Raw genomic sequence first — 17,689 nt, 5'->3', positions numbered from 1 at the left:
TGGTTTATGTTACGGCCACGAAATCTTTTGTGGGTTTTATGCATTGCCTCACAGTTTTGTGTATTTGTTTACAAAAAAAATCTCTCCGACAACAACCGCAAATGCAAGTTTTATTGAAATGGTATATAATGAGTGATAAAACCAATTCATGTCTACTTGCAAGTCTTTAATTGAAGATGTTTATAGCAGAAGTTATATGATAGTTTTATGGAACGCCAAAGGTTCAAAGTAAAAAACTACCACATAAAACTAATTTAGAACAACTAGCTTTTTGACATGCTCGTATAAAACCAGGATAAAACATGAATAAACCTTCAAGGCATGGTGATTGTTACTTGGGATTGGACATATTGGCAAGCGCAACCTAATTTTATCCCCAAACCTCAAAATGGCCTATATTCTTGAATATTTTTTTAATTAGAGTAAGGTAGGGCAAAATTCGAGTTGCACAAGCATGCGTTTTGAAGTGTTCGAGCTCAAATACAATTATTTTTCGGGTGTCCTGGTTTTTCGAAACCTTTTTAAATGAGTGCCGTTCACAAAATATAACAAAAACAAACAAAATGTATCAATAACATAATGATTCCCACTACTTTGGACGACTATTTGTAAAAGCGTTTCCCGAAAAAGATATTGAACAAAAACTATTGATATTTGACTTTTTTTTTTTAATTCAATGAAACAATTTTATCTGCGAATGTTTTTATACGTAGTTTTATATTTTTTTCATTGGTTTTTATTTGTTGCCCTATTGAAACAAGTAGTTAACGTTTGATTTTACCTAACAAGGTTACAACTAAAATCTTAAAGATGTTGCATCATTTTCATCTAATTTCATTTGTCTTATGTGCGACGACAATCTATGATGCTTTAGAGTAATTATTGCAAGCAGGGGATTGTGGAGCCTCGTCAAATTTTCACATATTTTCATTTTTTAACGATTTTAAATTCGATTTCAAAAATCGATTCTACGTACAGGTTTCAATAAAAAAAAACTATGATTTTTTTTTCTACATCTCATCATGCTTGAGTAGACGGCGACATATTAGGAATATTAGGGAAAACGTATGGGATGTTTTTTTTAATCTGCTCTAACTTGAGTGTGGTTCAATGTATGCAAAAAATATTCATAATTTTATCACACAAACTTGTACGTAGAATTTATTATTGATATCGAAAATCCCAAAAATGGTTTCCTTTTGCCCGTTTTGAAAATATATGAAAAATAAAAACTCGAGAAAATGTGTCCATCCTGCGCCAAATTATGTTGCCTTCGCCAAATTATGGGGTTAGAAGCCAGCTTTCTTCAGAAAAACTACGTGACATCTAAAATAGATTTGCGATGAATATTACTCTCATATTCTCAAACGTATTTGAAGATATCATTTCAGTCCAACAAGTCGTTTTGGAGTATAATTGGAGTATAAAAAACAAAAAAACATGAAAACATTTTCAGATAGAAGTTCATGCATGATCAAAATTCTATTTTAATTGAAAAAGGTCCCGTCTATGCGATTCGTGCGTTGAGCTGAAAATGCTCTATTTAAATTTCCGGTGGGACGAATGGCCAAAAACGTGGATTTTTATACTTGTATTGAGCATATCTACAACTGTGCTGAAGACACTACAGTGAAAAATCGTCAAATAAAAAAGTTGGATATTACAGCGCCACCTGTGGCAAAGTTAGCGAACTTAAATCAAACTTCATCCGAAGACACTGAGCCGATAAAATCACGTTTAAACGCGCTAATAAAACGCCTCAGAGCGCAATGATTAACCCATTTGAGTTGCACAATGAACATAATGCAACTATTTCTCAATATGTAACTCATTTCAGTTGCATAACGAACCGGCATTATGAAACTAAAATATAAAATAGAGATTATGATACTGGATTGCATAAATATATAATTTTATACCTCAAATACTACAAATTGATTTTTTTTTAATTCTACTATTTCATTTGGTTTATTCAAATATAACATTTGTTTATTTCACTATGACCGCTGAACGAAACGAAAATTGTAAATTTAATTTTTTGCTTGCAGTAACGTTTCAGTACTATGTCTAAAAAAATGTTCATGTCCAAATGGCAAACAGCCTTATTTTGCCAAGCTGACACGCTAGTGTATGCATTGTGAAAGTACTGTAAATCTACAAGTGCCAACTGCAACATTTCGGGCGCTGTTGGTACTTTATTTGAAATAAAGAACCTTAAGTGAAACATCACGCTGAATTTATTATTATTATGAATTATTCACTAGTTATCAAGAGCAGCTCTGGTAATGACGAGCAACTTGCAAGTATACGTTAAATTCCCACTTGGAATTCTTGTTGTTTTTTTTTAAAGCATAAAACATTTTGTAAATTTAGCAAAAAAAAAATGTGTATGTTAACAGCTTTTTTTTTAAACAACAATATTGTGTATTGAAACGAGAAACCTTTATTTATAAATCAGAAAAAAAATTAGCCGAGGAGCAATAATTTTTTTTTGTTGTTTTACATAGAATTTTATTGAGATTGAACAAGTTTTTTTTCTCAATATTCCTGTGTTTCGGAAAAATAAAAAAAAACCCTGAAGTTACACTGATATATGTTGCCCTTTACTGGCATTTACCAGGTTAGCTAGTATGTCATAAACATACAGAAAAACTTGTAGTTAGAAGACACAGAATGTTGCTAATTGACAAATTGAGGGATGAATTTTTGAAAAAAATCGCGTTCTGGTGGGATTCGAACCCACGACCCCGTATTCGCTAGACCGGTGCTTTAACCAACTAAGCCACAGAACAGGTGATAATTCTGCGGAATAGAAAGCCAAACTGAACCCGAGCCCTCACCATGAACATTCACTTTTTCAAGAACCATCTATCTCTCTTTCGGCTTAGATGTCAATCCACAACACAGCCTCGTTTGTGCCCAACAACTACAAGTGAGAGCGTATTATTTTTATTTGAAGCCGAGACTTACTCTCGCACTCCGCATACCTGAACCCTGAAGTTGTCCTACAGTTGTTGAAGTTTTTGGAGAATTTCTAGTGTCCCTCTCCTCATCCAGTAGAATATCAAGCGATGATAGTGCCATGCCCTGACCGAATGAAACTGTCAGATTGGTGTTATTGTGATGTGGATCATGTTAGTCTGTAACATTTGTTTCGTCGGTGAATAAAGATGTATTTTCGTAAGCATTAAGTAGATTACTGTTTTCTTTCTTCGTAACGCGATAGTCCCGTGATGAGTTTGTCGGGTGTTCCACTGAAGATCCTGGTCGTGAGTCGCTAGGAAAGCTGGTAGTTCCAACAGAAGTCACATAAATTCTGCCGAAGTCTGAAGTATTTGAACAATAAACTTACTGTCAAGTTCACCAATAGTAAACGTATTAAAAATGTTGGCTCAATATTTTTTAAATCGCCAATTTCCAGTTTGCATTTTTCAAAGAACACACCTCTATCAACTCAACGTAGCTGATTTCACAAGTAATTTTTGATAGGTGCGAAAATAAAAAAAAGGTCAACCAGAACAATAAATAGGTTGTATGTTACATATGAAGACATTTTTGGATTTCAATATAAAATACTTTTAAAACACAAAAATCCTGAATCCTCAGAAATTCTATTCCCGGCATTGCCAGTGTTAACGTTGGTCACTCAGTAGCTCTTCGAGTGAGTGCCCGAACCCTATCTAAGTTTTGCGCATGTCCCACACCACTCCATGGTCGTAAAGAATCGTTGACCAATGAATAATTAATGCGAGTATTGACTGTAGTGGGATGTACTTTCACAGTTTGACGCATTTGTATTTGCGACATGGCGAAAAATAGAAAACGTGTACATCAAAAGTGTCTCTGTTTGTTAGATGTTGGATGTTACACCCGTAATGAACCATCCCGTTCAGATGGCCACAACCCCACAACTATACTCAATGTGATCTGCTTCAAAAAAAAAGGAATAAAAATTAGGCACCCCATATACGATAGAAAAAGTATGAATGGACAACCCTCGCAAAGAATTTCCCCCTTTCCAACTAGCTGTCTGTTGCGTCGTTAAATGTTTTTATTCGGTTAAAGTTGCCTAATCCACCACAATTCCCATGCGACACCTGCTCACCCCCTATTCGATGTAAAACTGCATTGAAGTGCCTACTAGCAGGGGTTGGTTAGAAGCAATTGTGGCATTATGTTTCTATTTTACCTGGAAGGAAGAAACTAGGGTAATAACAACCGTATCAAGTATTGAAATCTGTGACAGTCAGTGGAAATTTTCTGAAGAAGGATCTGAATAAATACTATACTTGATAACATTTTCAATAAAATATACGAAAACAGTCAGAAGGAAAAGTAGATGATGTGTAAAAAATGTTCTGTATTTCAATACAGTTCTGATTCAGACAGTAAATGTAAGAATTCATAAAGCAATTTGACATACATTTTATGGTCATACATATATAACCCCGGCATGCTCAAAGGGTTAGGCGCTGTTCATAAACTACGTGCACTTTTTTGCCATCTCAGACCTCCCCCTCGTAGACTTTTGTTGATACATTTTTTTTTAATTTGTATAGAGCGTAGACTTTAACCAGACTCTCCCTTCCCTCTAAGGTCTACGTAGTTTATGGACAGGCCCTTATCATACGCACTGTTTGAAGTAATTTAAAGCGCTCGCATATTTCTCTGTTTACCCTTTTATCGAAAGACATTTAAATTTTAAATTCTCCAAGGCAGAAGTCTTCAAACAGACAACCATATGGACTGGACATGGAAGTCTTAAAGACGCATCCCATGCGCATATGGTAGTTACATCATAAAAAAACGACGAAAGATGAAGCAACGGTAACGGTGCCTGATTATAATGTCGCTGAACATATGTTGCTATACGAGTCCTATAGGCAGGGATGGGAACACTCACTTGGAAAGAGTTACACTCACTTGCTGTTTTCTCATCACAGAAGCATGCTATCAAAAAACAGTGTATGAAGCACTTTTACCTTGTGATTTTATCTCAATCTTTTCCGAATAAAGTAAGGGTCGCACACGCATTCCAAAGTCGTGATAGAGCGTTGAAGGCAACTCTCCACGAGGTGAGTGTAATTTACATTCACCTTGTGGAGACTCGCCTTCATAGCCCTCTCACGACTTTGGTATGCGTGTGCGATCCTTAATGCATTCGGCAAAGTTTTAGATAGAACCACAAGGTAAAAGTGCTCCATACATTGTTTTTTAATAGCATGCTTCTGAGCTGAGAAAATACCAAGTGAATGTAACTCTTTCCAAGTGAGTGTTCCCATCCCTGCCTATAGGTGTGGTGTGTTAGGAATTCCTCGTCGAAACTTTTCCGTTCATTCGCTCTCCGGTTTTGTTCTGGAGCGGTTGCTCCCAGAACGCGATGCGCGGTCCTTTCCACTTTCTGCCTATGTTCGCTGCTCTGTAGGTAGGTAGGTATGTACATATATCCTCGCTTCGACTCGTCACGGTTCGCTGCCGCTGTTGGTGCAATTATATTTTCGAAACTTTATTACATGCAAACGGTCATACGGCAGAGCAAGAATTACTCGCATGATTGCACCTTGCTCGAAATAGACTCTATTGGTAGGTAAGTGTTTGGGAAAACATGATGTATGGGGGAATGAATATGGGACTGTTGAGCTGGACCTAATCGTGAAAGAAGCAAATGGTATTTAGAGGATAAGAAAGTAACAGTAAAGTTAAAGTATTATCTATAATCAAATTGCGCTATCTCAAACCGAGCCTTTGTGGATGATCAAATCACTTATCAAAATAAAAGAATCAAATCTAACAATTCTTTCCTATAAATAAACTTTCTTTTGCCGGGGCCCGTATCGTAGTGCCCACACGTCCACTTCATTAGTGGATGATCATGGTTTCGATCCTAGCCCCGGCACTGCAATTTTTCGTCGGTTACTCTTCCACCCGAAAGCGGCTGACACTTGACCCTCTTCTGAGCATATTCAGGCCAAACATTTCAATACTTAGGTCCTATCTGCATTTGAGAGGCTCTCTTTGTTCACCTTCTCTTTCAATTATTGCAATGTAATGGTACACTTTTTAACTACTTTTGCATTACAAATCAAGAGAAGATTATATTGACCATCGTTCAATGCAAGGAGACAATCATAATACAAATTAACAGCTGAGATATTAACGAAGGAGAGGGAAACCAAAGAGAGCCTCTCAAATGCAGATAGGACCTTTAGACATGTTTGGCCATGACTTGGTTTTTGATATCGGCTAAAGGCAGCTCATAATGGGACTCCCAATTGGGTTTTTAAATTTCGGAAAATGTATTGTTTTTTTGAATTTATACGAAAGAGCACCTTTTTCTGAGCCACTATGATTTTTTTCAGATTTTTAGAACTTTGTTTTGGCACCTAAAATCAATTTCAAAGAGATTTTTTGAAATCACCTTTTGACAGCTGGGCAACTGCTTGACAGCTGCGCAGAGTACAAAATGCGACGAGGGGTGATTCGACAAATTGCTCCCATACAAACTTCAAATTGATATTTAAATAGGTTCCCGGGCATCAAAATTCATGAAAATTTGGATTTTGGCTCAGTTTGGCATGCAGATTCAGAATATGGAATTATCTCAACATTGCTAAAGAAACCAATTGAACTGGAAAAAAAAAAACAAGAGCCACACATCAACATCCTCGTGCTCATCATTCTACCATGGACAAGGTAAAAAAGTGACAGCAGCGCAAAGACAACCAGTTCGATGTAGTAGAATTAGAATAGAATACATTTCGGCTCTGTACAAAGTGTAAGTGCAGCCGCCAATGAATTAACTACATCGGCTGTTTTCCTACTCTCCGCATCGACCAATGTGGCGCTAGCTTCTATGCGCGAAAAATCGCTAAAAGTAAATCGCAAAAATATTGTATGGCGAATACCATCTAAAGGCAAATTCTTCAAAGTGGAACACATTATTCGAAAAAATATTTGGTAGTGATTGTGCACAATGGTGACCAAGCCTACCAAATATATATTCGGGAAAAGCTTTGTATTTCAAGTAATTCAAGTTTAGATGCATTTCGCCATACAAAATTAAATTGATTTACTCCTGCTGATCAACTGTGGCTGCGCGCAAAGCGGGTAGTCCATTGGTATCGCTCACGCAGTGCCCTAGTGGACAAAAGAGCAGTGTTGGTAAACTCACACTCAAAGCACACTCATGAACCGCTCCTGCATGAGCAAACTCGCGCGCGATATTGAATCATTTTCTCACGCGCGATAATTTCATCTTCAATTTCAAAATCTCGCTCTCACGAGTCAAGCGCCGAAATCTCGTTCGCTTGTAAAACGAATCCAAATCAATTTGAACTGCATTACATGTAGTTGTACGCCAGATTTGCTTTTGTTCTATCATACAATCCTTAATACTTTGATATAAATATTAAGAACACCAAGAAATAAAGCAATGAGTGAAATCATGAGTCAACTCATGCACGATTTTTTCGGCGGTGATTTTGGCGAGTCAACAACCGCGCGTGAAACAACTCAATCATGAGTTTTGAGAATTTGAGTTTTTACCAACACTGCAAAAGAGCTGTAAATTAGGTTAAGTGGTTGAAGAATAAAAAAAACAAACAAACTTTTCATCCTGTGAACTTTGCGGAGATGTAGAAGAAAATACAACAACAAACATTTCTTCCCCATTTGTAACTGGCTGCGAAGACGTGGCCGTTGCCGTCCACCTGAAACCATCACACAATTTTGTATATTGTGGATTTACCGGCTACTTGTTATCTACTGGTCACTTAAGTAGCCGTTTTCATATTAAGATCAACTTAATTGTCAAAAAATGAATATCATTGAGTGGCTAATGGCAACGAGGAATAGCACATTTAATAAAAATGTTGAAGCTCATTTTTTAGTTACTCTTTTTATAAACGGCTACTGAAGTTTCCGGTAGAATACAAGTAGCCGGTAAATCCACAATACCATCCATGGTTACTTTAGTCTTGTCAGCTTCCCAGAAAAGCCGTTTTCGTCCATAGTGTTTCACAGCTCTGTGCGGTCGGTACTGTTGTATACCGCCTTGAAGTTGGTGAGCTTGTGATGCGTTGGGACCTGGTATTAACGGAATTTCTAGAGGATTTGCCGTATGGTGAAGGTCTGGTCCGTTGTCGACCAGCCGTCGATAAATCCGGTATGATAACTACCCATTAACTCATTTACTTTAGGTGATAGACGACGTAACATATGATAGAACGATGTATGCGGCATTCAAAATGTTGATCGCTGGAATGTTCTTACATTCCAAATGATCGCTTTTCTTGTAAATGGAGCAGATTACCCTTCCCTTCCATTCTTCCGCTAGTTGTTCTGTTTTCCAGATTCTGACGGTGTAGGTAGACAGGTGACCAACTTTCTTGATGAGTTCAGCTACGATAGCATCCTCACTAGCTGCTTTGTTGGTTTTGAGCTGATGAATGGCATCCTTAAGTTTCCTCAGCATGGGAGTTGGATCATTTCCGTCCTCTGCTTCACTGACGTAGTCGTTTCCTCCGTTGCCGTGGTCTCCCGCGAAGTGCTGCTTCCGCTTTTCAATCACCTCACGTCCGTTCATCAAAGAGGATCCCGTTCTTATCACTGAATAAGAACTGAATAAGCCGTTGATCTTCTGGTAGAACTTCCTTGGTTCTTGGAAACGACACAGAAGTTTCGTTTCTTCGCACTCTGCTTCTTCCAGGAGGCACTGCTGTTTCGCTTCTGTTTGTAACATTCCTCGTTCTGCCGGGTTCCTTGCTGCAGTATTACCGCTTTCGCTGCATTCTTCTTTTCCTAAAACTTTTTACACCCCTCGTCGAACCATTCCACAATTACATCTATCTATGGTTTCCCAGGTAGAAAGTGATCTACTGATCGAAACAAGTGAGCTGTTCAAGAATAAGCGATTTCGGTTGATATTTAGAGATGGCGCAAAACCCAGCGGAATTTATGCTTAAAGCCAACATCCATAAAAAATCTATATAAATTTTCAAATATAACTATTCTAAATGCTAAATACAAGATCCATGCCCTGAGACCCCCTTAAACCTCGTGAGAACTCATGAACAAGCACGTGCCCTTAGGAGCGGTTTTGGAGGGTCCCATTAATAAAGTGCCATAATACTACACGCCGTTTCATATTTTGTTGAGATTGCGCCACAAATTACGTAACGCTCTAGGGGGAGGGGGGATACGGCCGATTGATTAGGATTTTCATACAAAAAACGTCACGGTGGGGGAGGGGGATCTAAAATTGACGATTTTAGCGTTACTTAATAAATGGACGCTGCCTAGCCTATCTTCAGTAGCCTTTCCTGTGCACGTGCCTGCCCTTCAAACGCTCTAAACCTCCCTGAGATCCCTTGCAACGCCCCTGAGATCTCCTGAAACACCTTTGAGCCTCCTGAAACGTCCCAGTGATCATCTGATACCCTCTGAAGTCCCCCGAAACACCCCTGATGCTCCCTGAAATTCCCCCTAACTCCCCAAAAAGGCCCTGAGATCCCCTAAATCCTAAAACCCCTTAAATGACCCTGAAACCCCCTGACACGTCTCTGTGAATTCCTTGTGGCCCCTGGAAACGCCTCAAGAAACCCCTTAAAATTACCTGAAACGCTCCAAAGACTATCTTAAATGTCTATGAATGCCCCGTGGAATTCACTGAACCCCTCATGAAGCCCCATAAACTCTTGAACATCCCTGGACCTCCTAAAACGTCCTAAGCGTCCTTTAAACCACCTTAAATACCCTTGAGGCCCACATAAACGCCCCTGAACCCCCATAAACTCCCTGGGAATTCTTGAAACTCACTGAGGCCCTCTGACACCTCATGAAAGCCCCCAAAATTCCCTGATCCTTTTGTTGTATTTGACAAATGTTTTTCTTGTGTTATGAATATGGATGAGACACCAACTTGATTTAACATCACCATTTTTTATTTTCAGTAGTTTTTAAAACTATAATGTTTTGTATTTCTCCAGAGAAAAATTAAATCAATCGGTTGAGAAATGACGATAATATGGAACTCGAAGCTGAACTAGTTTGTATGGGGAACTATGTTTGATGTATTTTAATTGTCCGACACTCTGTATAATACTTGAGAAATGTGTTACAATGCAGAATTTTCAATAACTATCATATTTAGATAAAACGGCTTATGCTTTTGTGTCAAACTTTATGTCAAACCTAATGGAGCCAATTTAAAGTCCAGCAACATACAAAAAAAAACACAGGGAATTTCCCATTCTGGCAAATAACCCAAACAACACTGACGTCACATGGTCCGCCAATTTCGATCCTAGCGTTCTGCTGTCCGGCGCTTATATATACACACTATACCTCCACAATCAACATCAAGCGAACACATCCTTTCCACGGTTCACTTGTTCCAAAGGTCCCTGTTGAAAAACTCAACGTTCATTATCCTGTTTTTTTTTTATTTTGTCCTTTCCTTTGCCTTTATTTGTTCATTTACCTGTACCCCTACGCGCGCTCAACGACGACGGCGGCGGCGACGACCAACGACCTAGTAGCCAGCAGCAGCAACAGCAGCACCTCGTCCCCATCGATTTGCTTACATACAAAAACGGACCAACCAGCCGGTCACAAAAACTCTACACGTACAGTCCTTTCGTAGTCTACACTCGGGGACGCTCACATATCCTTGTCACCGCCGTCATCGTAGTTGCTGCCACTAGGAGCAGTGGAGGTACCCACCACACAGTACTGGTCAACGTCGTCGCGTCGTGGTGACCTGCAACCCCGGAGAGACGAGCTCAATGCGCCGTCGTCGTCTCCTGCCAGGAGGAAACCTATAGGTCCAGCAGCAGCAGCAGCAGCACCACCTGAAAGACCCACAGAGAGCGATAGAGAGAGAGCGCGCGCGTGTGCCTTTGTCCAGTCCAGGACGCGAGTGTCCGAGCAAGTGTTGTCACCTCGGTAGCCTACACTGAGAGTGGGTATCCTGACACAGTGGTGATCTACTTTTTACACGTCGCTACTTGGAACAAAAGATGGCCTCCCGTGGACGCTGGTCAGATGGGTGAAAATTTTCCGAATGGTGATCTTTTGTGAAACGTTCAAAACTTGGAAGGATTATGCTGAATTGTGATTGTTGAATCCGGAGGAAAGCAACGGAAAAAGTTTGAAATTTATTGCTCAAGTGAACCTCAAGTTTTGTGTGTGGAAAAAGCCTGGGACGTGTGCTTAGAAGAATAATTGATCCAGGTGCTATGGCGTACCAGTGATTTGATTTAAATGCTGCTCATTCTATTTGTGGATTATTGTTTTCACAAAGGATAAAGTTATGCTCAAAATCCTAACAAAGAAATAAAAGTGACGCGCAATAACCGTTAATTTTAGCGATGGAACCGTTTCCACGTGATCACTGATTCAACGGAAGCAAAAAGTGAAAAGTTTTACAGTGCTAAGAAAAAACCAAATCACCAGCTATTCCAATCACGATGACGCAACTGGAGGACGACGTTCTGTTGAACAACCTGCTCAAGTTTCCCGGAACCATCATAATCTACAACAATGACCTGAATAGTGAGTACATACGTGGCATACATACGTATGCCTGCATAGATATAACGGTACGGATTCACCGAGACTGTGATGTGTACCTACTGCGTAATGGGTAGTGATTTGCATAAATGAGCGCGGTCTCGGTCCATTTTTCCAGTGAAGACGATTTATTGATTATTATGGAAATGTGATGAAAGTACCAGTACTGAAGGAAGTTGGATTCGAAATTGCGTCAATTCAGTGATTCTGGAAAACATAAATCAACATCAATTTGGCTTATTTACAGTTTCTTGCAAACATGTTCGGCTGATCGATTTAAATAAGCATAAATTATTCATCTACGAAAAATTTTGCGATATTTACCATTTGTGCATTTCAATTCAGTGTGAATACATGTGAAAACTGAATGGCCATCATGAGGGTGATGGGCTTAATTCCAGGTCGAACCAAGATCTTTGCGGAATGAAAATATGCTTGCATATCTTGGCCAAGATATACACTACCGGTCATAAGTAAGGACAAGTATTGCAACAATATTGCATCACCCTGACTCACCTCGATATTTCAAAAACCAGAACATCTACAAAAATGCCACCTTCAGAAAAGTTGTTGATTTTGGGCATCTGAATAACTTTGCAGAAGGCAGCATCTTTATAAGTCCTAAGGTTTTGGAGATATTGAGGTGAGTCAGGGTGATGCAATATTGTTGCAATACTTTTTGTGAGTCCGTACTTATGATGAGGAGTGTATGAATGCATACCAATCAGAGTACCCCTTTGGTCCCCTGAAATATTTAATATATTTGCATGTTTTTTGCACGAAAGCACATATTTCTCCTGAATACTTGAATTCAAAAGCTTTCAAACAAAAAAAAAAGAAAATTCAAATCGGTCAATTGGTACAAACGCTTTTAGTTTTGAAAAATCCTTATTTTTTGAACCACCCTATCATAAAACTGGTCACCCTAATGACGACATAAAAATATACGGGTCTAATTATTTTGGCGCACAAATCAAAGACAAGTAATTCTAACATGGAGTTAGAATATCATATCTATAGTTCGTGTGCAACCAAAAAACACTGCGCTGCGTGACTCTCCTGTGATATGTGTGCTGCTTGGGAATAGTTATTAATGTAACGAAATGCAAAGAGTTGATTTTTTCTCAGCACGAGTCATACATTTATCCAGCGAGTCTTGTCGAGTTGGATAAATACGAAGAGTGCTGGAAAATCAAATTTTGCAACGTTTTGTTGTTTGGAACATTTTATGCAATGATTTTTTTTTTCCATGATGTAACTCATTTGAGTTACATAATGTTCATTATACGACTCAAATGTGTTGCATTATGAACATTATGTAACTTTTTCACTAAGCAACTCATCATAGTTGCATAATGAACCGGTACGTAAAAATAGTTCATAATAATACTGAAATGAGTAGTATAAATTAGAAATTATGATACTGAATTGCATAACCCTTTCGTGATTAACCAGCACAATTGTGTTATTGAGCAATAACAAGTTTGCATCATTTTTAGCCCTTGATTTGTGTGATGTAAACTGTTGTAATTATTGAACCATTACTTATACTTGTACACTGCCGATCAAAAGTTTGGGGTCACCCCCTCAAAAACATGTCATATTTTTAGGCCCATGGCGCCAATTTGCGTCCGATTTCAAAACCCTAGGTCTCATTCAAAAGATAATAAATCAAAGAAACTTTAAGCATGTTTTAAAGGAAACTTTTTCAAAAAACTATGTATGTAAACTAAACCCAAAGTTGCCAAATTTTCTAAAAAATGAATATAAACTTACGGCAGTGTCTTTGGAAATTGGGTCGACAAAATTTTAAGATAAGAGCGGTAATATAACCCATTTTCTATTAGATTTCAACTGCTTTTTACAGAACTTAGCTAAAAAATCTAGAAAAAAAAAGTTATTAAGTAAATTCATCCTTGATGTCATCGACCAAAAGTTTGGGGTCACTATCGTAAAACATGGAGAAGTGATTTGTTGATATCTTTGTCATCTTTCATTCAATTTTAATTTTTCTTGGCTTATTTGAAACATAATGAATGATACTTACTGCATAGACATTGAACCACACATATTAGTTGAAATTTACATACTAAAACTTAACGTAAAGTTGCCTCAATTTTTGAAATGTGGTGAAATGTGTTAACTTTACATAACATTTTTATAAACAAAAATCGTTAAATACGTTAAGTTAAAGACATCAACCGTAAATTTAGTTAATTATCTTTGAAATGAGCCAAAAAGAATTAAAATTGAACTATAGATGACGAAGATATTACCAAATCACTTTTCCACGTTTTACGAAAGTGACCCCAAACTTTTGGCTGATACATCATATTGAGGGGTGACCCCAAACTTTTGGTCGATGACATGAAGAGTTAATTTACTTAATAACTTTTTTTCTAGATTTTTTAGCTAAGTTCTGTGGCCCATATAGCCGAGGCGGTAAACGCACGGGTATTCAGCATGATCATGCCGAGGGTGACGGGTTCGATTCCCGGTCGGTCCAGGATCTTTTCGTAAAGGAAATTTCCTTGACTTCCTTGGGCATAGAGTATCTTCGTGCCTGCCACACGATATACACATGCAAAATGGTCATTGGCAGAGGAAGCTCTCAGTTAATAACTGTGGAAGTGCTCATAGAACACTAAGCTGAGAAGCAGGCTTTGTCCCAATGAGGACGTTACGCCAAGAAGAAGAAGACGAAGAAGAAGAAGCTAAGTTATGTAAAAAGCAGTTGAAAGCTAATAGAAAATGGGTTATATTATCGCTCTCATCTTAAAATTTGGTCGACCCAATTTCCAGCGACACTGCCGTAAGTTTTTATTCATTTTTTAGAAAATTTGGCAACTTTGGGTTAAGTCAAAGAATAAAAATAGAAAGAATGCCCTCTCTTGTCTTTTTCTATGTAAACGTCAAGCGACAAGACAAGTGGCACTCTCTAAGCGTTTCAAGGTGGAAGCTCTATGTAACAGTATTCGTGATTTGTTATAAGAGAAGGTGGTGTGCGTATGTTTTGGTATCCGCATACAATCAGTAACGCACACTACCACATGAAGGTCGAACTTTCATCCGCAGATAGCGCTGCGGTAGTGTCCCCCGAGCATCAGCGGAGTGGACTTTCTTGATATTCTTATTATTTGGTTAAGTTTACATACATATTTTTTTTAAAAAGTTTCTTTTCAAATATGTTCAAAGTTTCTTTGACTTATTATTTTTGAATGAGACCTAGGGTTTTGAAATCGGACGCAAATTGGCGAAGATATGGGCCTAAAAATATGACATGTTTTTGAGGGGGTGACCCCAAACTTTTGATCGAGAGTGTATGTGTGCAAACAATTTTTTGTTTACGTTGCTTGTAAGATTTAACACTACAAACTGAACAAAAAGAGGTAAGAAAAAACAAAAAAAAATGACAAACATGAAAAAGTTTTTTCTGTCGTATATTTTTTATTTCCGATTTATCTAGGTAGTCAAAGCTAGACATCGAAAAATAAAGAGTAGTTCTTCCAAATGACGTACAATAATTGTTATTTTGTTGGGAAATCTAAGAGCTCTGGAGAGTCAGATTTGAGGGTGTCTGGCCAAATGGCATTCGGCCAAATGATCCGGAACTAAATTTGAGCCATTTGTATGGAGATTTCACTTTTTTGCGCTCCGTCTCGAAAAGTAAAGTATGTTATGTAATCACAGTTTATTTTGTTATTGTTGAGTTTTGAGTTATTCACCGAAGATTTAATTATACCGCATTTAATTCACCACTGGACTGCGCACTGAGTTTTCATAAGAGCGAAAACGTAAATAAAACTGCGCGATTCCATCAAATCAGGTTGATGTCTTCGGCGCACTAATTCTTCGATGTAGGTATGCTGAATTAGTGCTCTGAAGACACCGAGTCGATTGGATGCAATCGCGCACTTTTATTTGCGTTTTCGCACTCTTGAAAACTAGTGCGATAGTCCAGTGGTGAACTAAATGCGCTATACCTTTTCCAGAATATAAAGGAGCTCCTTTGTTTATTAGAAGAAAATATGAAACTATCAGATTTGGAATCACTCAAAAGGGGTTTTCATAATTTCCACGTGTTTTTGAGTTGAATTCGAATTCACTGCTGAAATTTTCTTTAATAAAGACAAATCCATCAAATCAATTCAAGTTAACTTCGAGTTTTTTCGTAGTGTAGTGTTCACGCGCCTGTCTGATGAGTAGGAGTCGTCTTCAAGGGCATTTAAGGAGGTCTTGCCTTTACCGGCATAGCAAATATTACGTTACGTTGAGTTCAAAAGAGTTTGAAAAGGATATCGGAGGCATTTAACCTTCCAGGACGCGCGCCATTAAGCAGCTGAAACTGCACCGCGCTCACGCTGTATACGACGAGCGAGGTTTTTTGGTAGTGTTGTACTTTTTACAACGGTGCGCGCGCTGAAGGGTTAAGAAAGGTTCAGAGGAGTTTTGATGAGTTTCAGAGGCGTAACGTGGACGTTTTCGGTCTCAGAGGTGTTATGTAGACGTTTTGAAGGGTCTTAGATACGTTACATGGTATCCAAGGGGGTTTAGTAGCATTTAAGGAAGTTGCAGTGGATAATCGGCGAGTTTTAGAGGTACTGATCGGGATTGATCACCGTGGAATTTTACTAATTTATGTGGGTTGGCTCTTTTCGGTGATTCGACGGTGATCAATCCCGATCAGTACAAGTCAATTGGCAAAGAAAATGTTGCTAGTGAACGAACTTGAGCGAAAATATGGTGGAGACAGCAGGCGATCGATTTGGCGTTTTCTGAAGACGTCAATCAGATTAGCAAAAGCGAACAACAGAATGAAGTTCCTGTTAAACTGCAGAAGGTGCAAGATCATTCCACCATGCCTTAAGTCCAAAGACCACCTGAAGCTGGACAACGAGGCGTCAAGACGAGAACTGGAGAAAGTGACATGGCGACATCAAATCCGTCTTCTGAGCGTGATGATCGCTGATACCAAGCGTACGATGGCGAGTACCAAGAAAGCGAAACAATCGATGGACCGTAAGATGGAGGAAAAGTTTGATCAAAGGGATGCAGAAAGAGTACGGAAGATGGTGAAAGAGAAAACTGCAACCGTCTACAGAAAAGTGCGAACGAGGGAGATAAGAAAAATGGCCAGAATGAAGGCTGTTCGAATAACAGAAATGAATAGTGAATCCAATTGGATTGAAAACACAACGTCTGCGGAAATCCCCGATTATGTAGAACGAACTCTTATGCTGGGACCAAACTTCAACATAGAGGACAACAGAGATCTTCCTTACATCGAATTGGTAGCGAGTATTGGGAAAGCCATCCAATGCAAGGAGAACGCAGAGGAAATAAGGTCAGAAGTCTCCAATGCGATGATCAACCACATCAATTACCAGCGACAACCCCGTCACCCCCCGGAAGAATGGATTCGAAAGGACGTCATCAAAAGCAGGACATACCTGAAGGAGAATCCGAATCTGGTGGTAACAAAGGCAGATAAAGGAAGCAAAACAGTCATCTTGGACGCTGAAGAATACCACAGCAAGATGCAGAGCCTTCTCGAAGACGAAAGCACCTACAAGAAGTTACCGTCGAATCCAACGAACAAGATCCTGAGGAAAATCAACGGTATAATCGATAAGTGGCATAGAAGTGGATACATCGACTTCCGTATCCAACGGAAATTGAAAGAATCCAGTTGCAACCCACCCAGGATATACGGGCTTCCGAAAACACACAAGGAAAACAGACCAATGCGCCCGGTAGTTTCCACGATAGGATCGGCAACATACAAAATAGCCCGATACCTGTCGGACATAATTGGAAACGTGGTCGGAAAAACGAATTTCCACGTACGCAACAGTTTTGAATTCGCAGACCAAATAACAGGAGTGCAGACGGACGAAGGAGAGGTCTTGTTTTCCTTGGACGTCGTATCTCTTTACACAAACGTGCCAGTCGACTACGCGCTACGATGTCTGGAGGAAAGGTGGACCGAAATCGAACAACACACGAACATAGACAAGGAAAGCTTCATCGAAGCAGTAAAGGTAGTTCTGGAGTCAACCTTTTTCGTGTACCGAGGGACGGTATACGCACAAGCGTTCGGAGTTCCAATGGGATCGCC

General features: G+C 39.0%; 1 protein-coding gene across 1 annotated transcript in view; it reads left to right on the top strand.

The window, feature by feature from the left end:
* The first annotated feature begins 10,863 nt into the window (after positions 1-10,863).
* LOC109415489 (forkhead box protein J3) overlaps positions 10,864-17,689 on the top strand; it is a 58,468-nt gene continuing 51,642 nt past the window's right edge. Inside the window, exon 1 of the mRNA XM_019689372.3 lies at positions 10,864-11,553. Coding sequence (XP_019544917.3) covers positions 11,469-11,553 — 85 coding nt within the window. The 5' untranslated portion in view covers positions 10,864-11,468. The remainder of the gene's footprint in view (positions 11,554-17,689) is intronic.

This window comes from Aedes albopictus, chromosome 3, assembly GCF_035046485.1.
Source record: "Aedes albopictus strain Foshan chromosome 3, AalbF5, whole genome shotgun sequence".
Classification (NCBI taxonomy): domain Eukaryota; kingdom Metazoa; phylum Arthropoda; class Insecta; order Diptera; family Culicidae; genus Aedes; species Aedes albopictus.
Note: the sequence above shows the minus strand (reverse complement) of the source record. Positions and strands in the feature narration are given on the sequence as shown.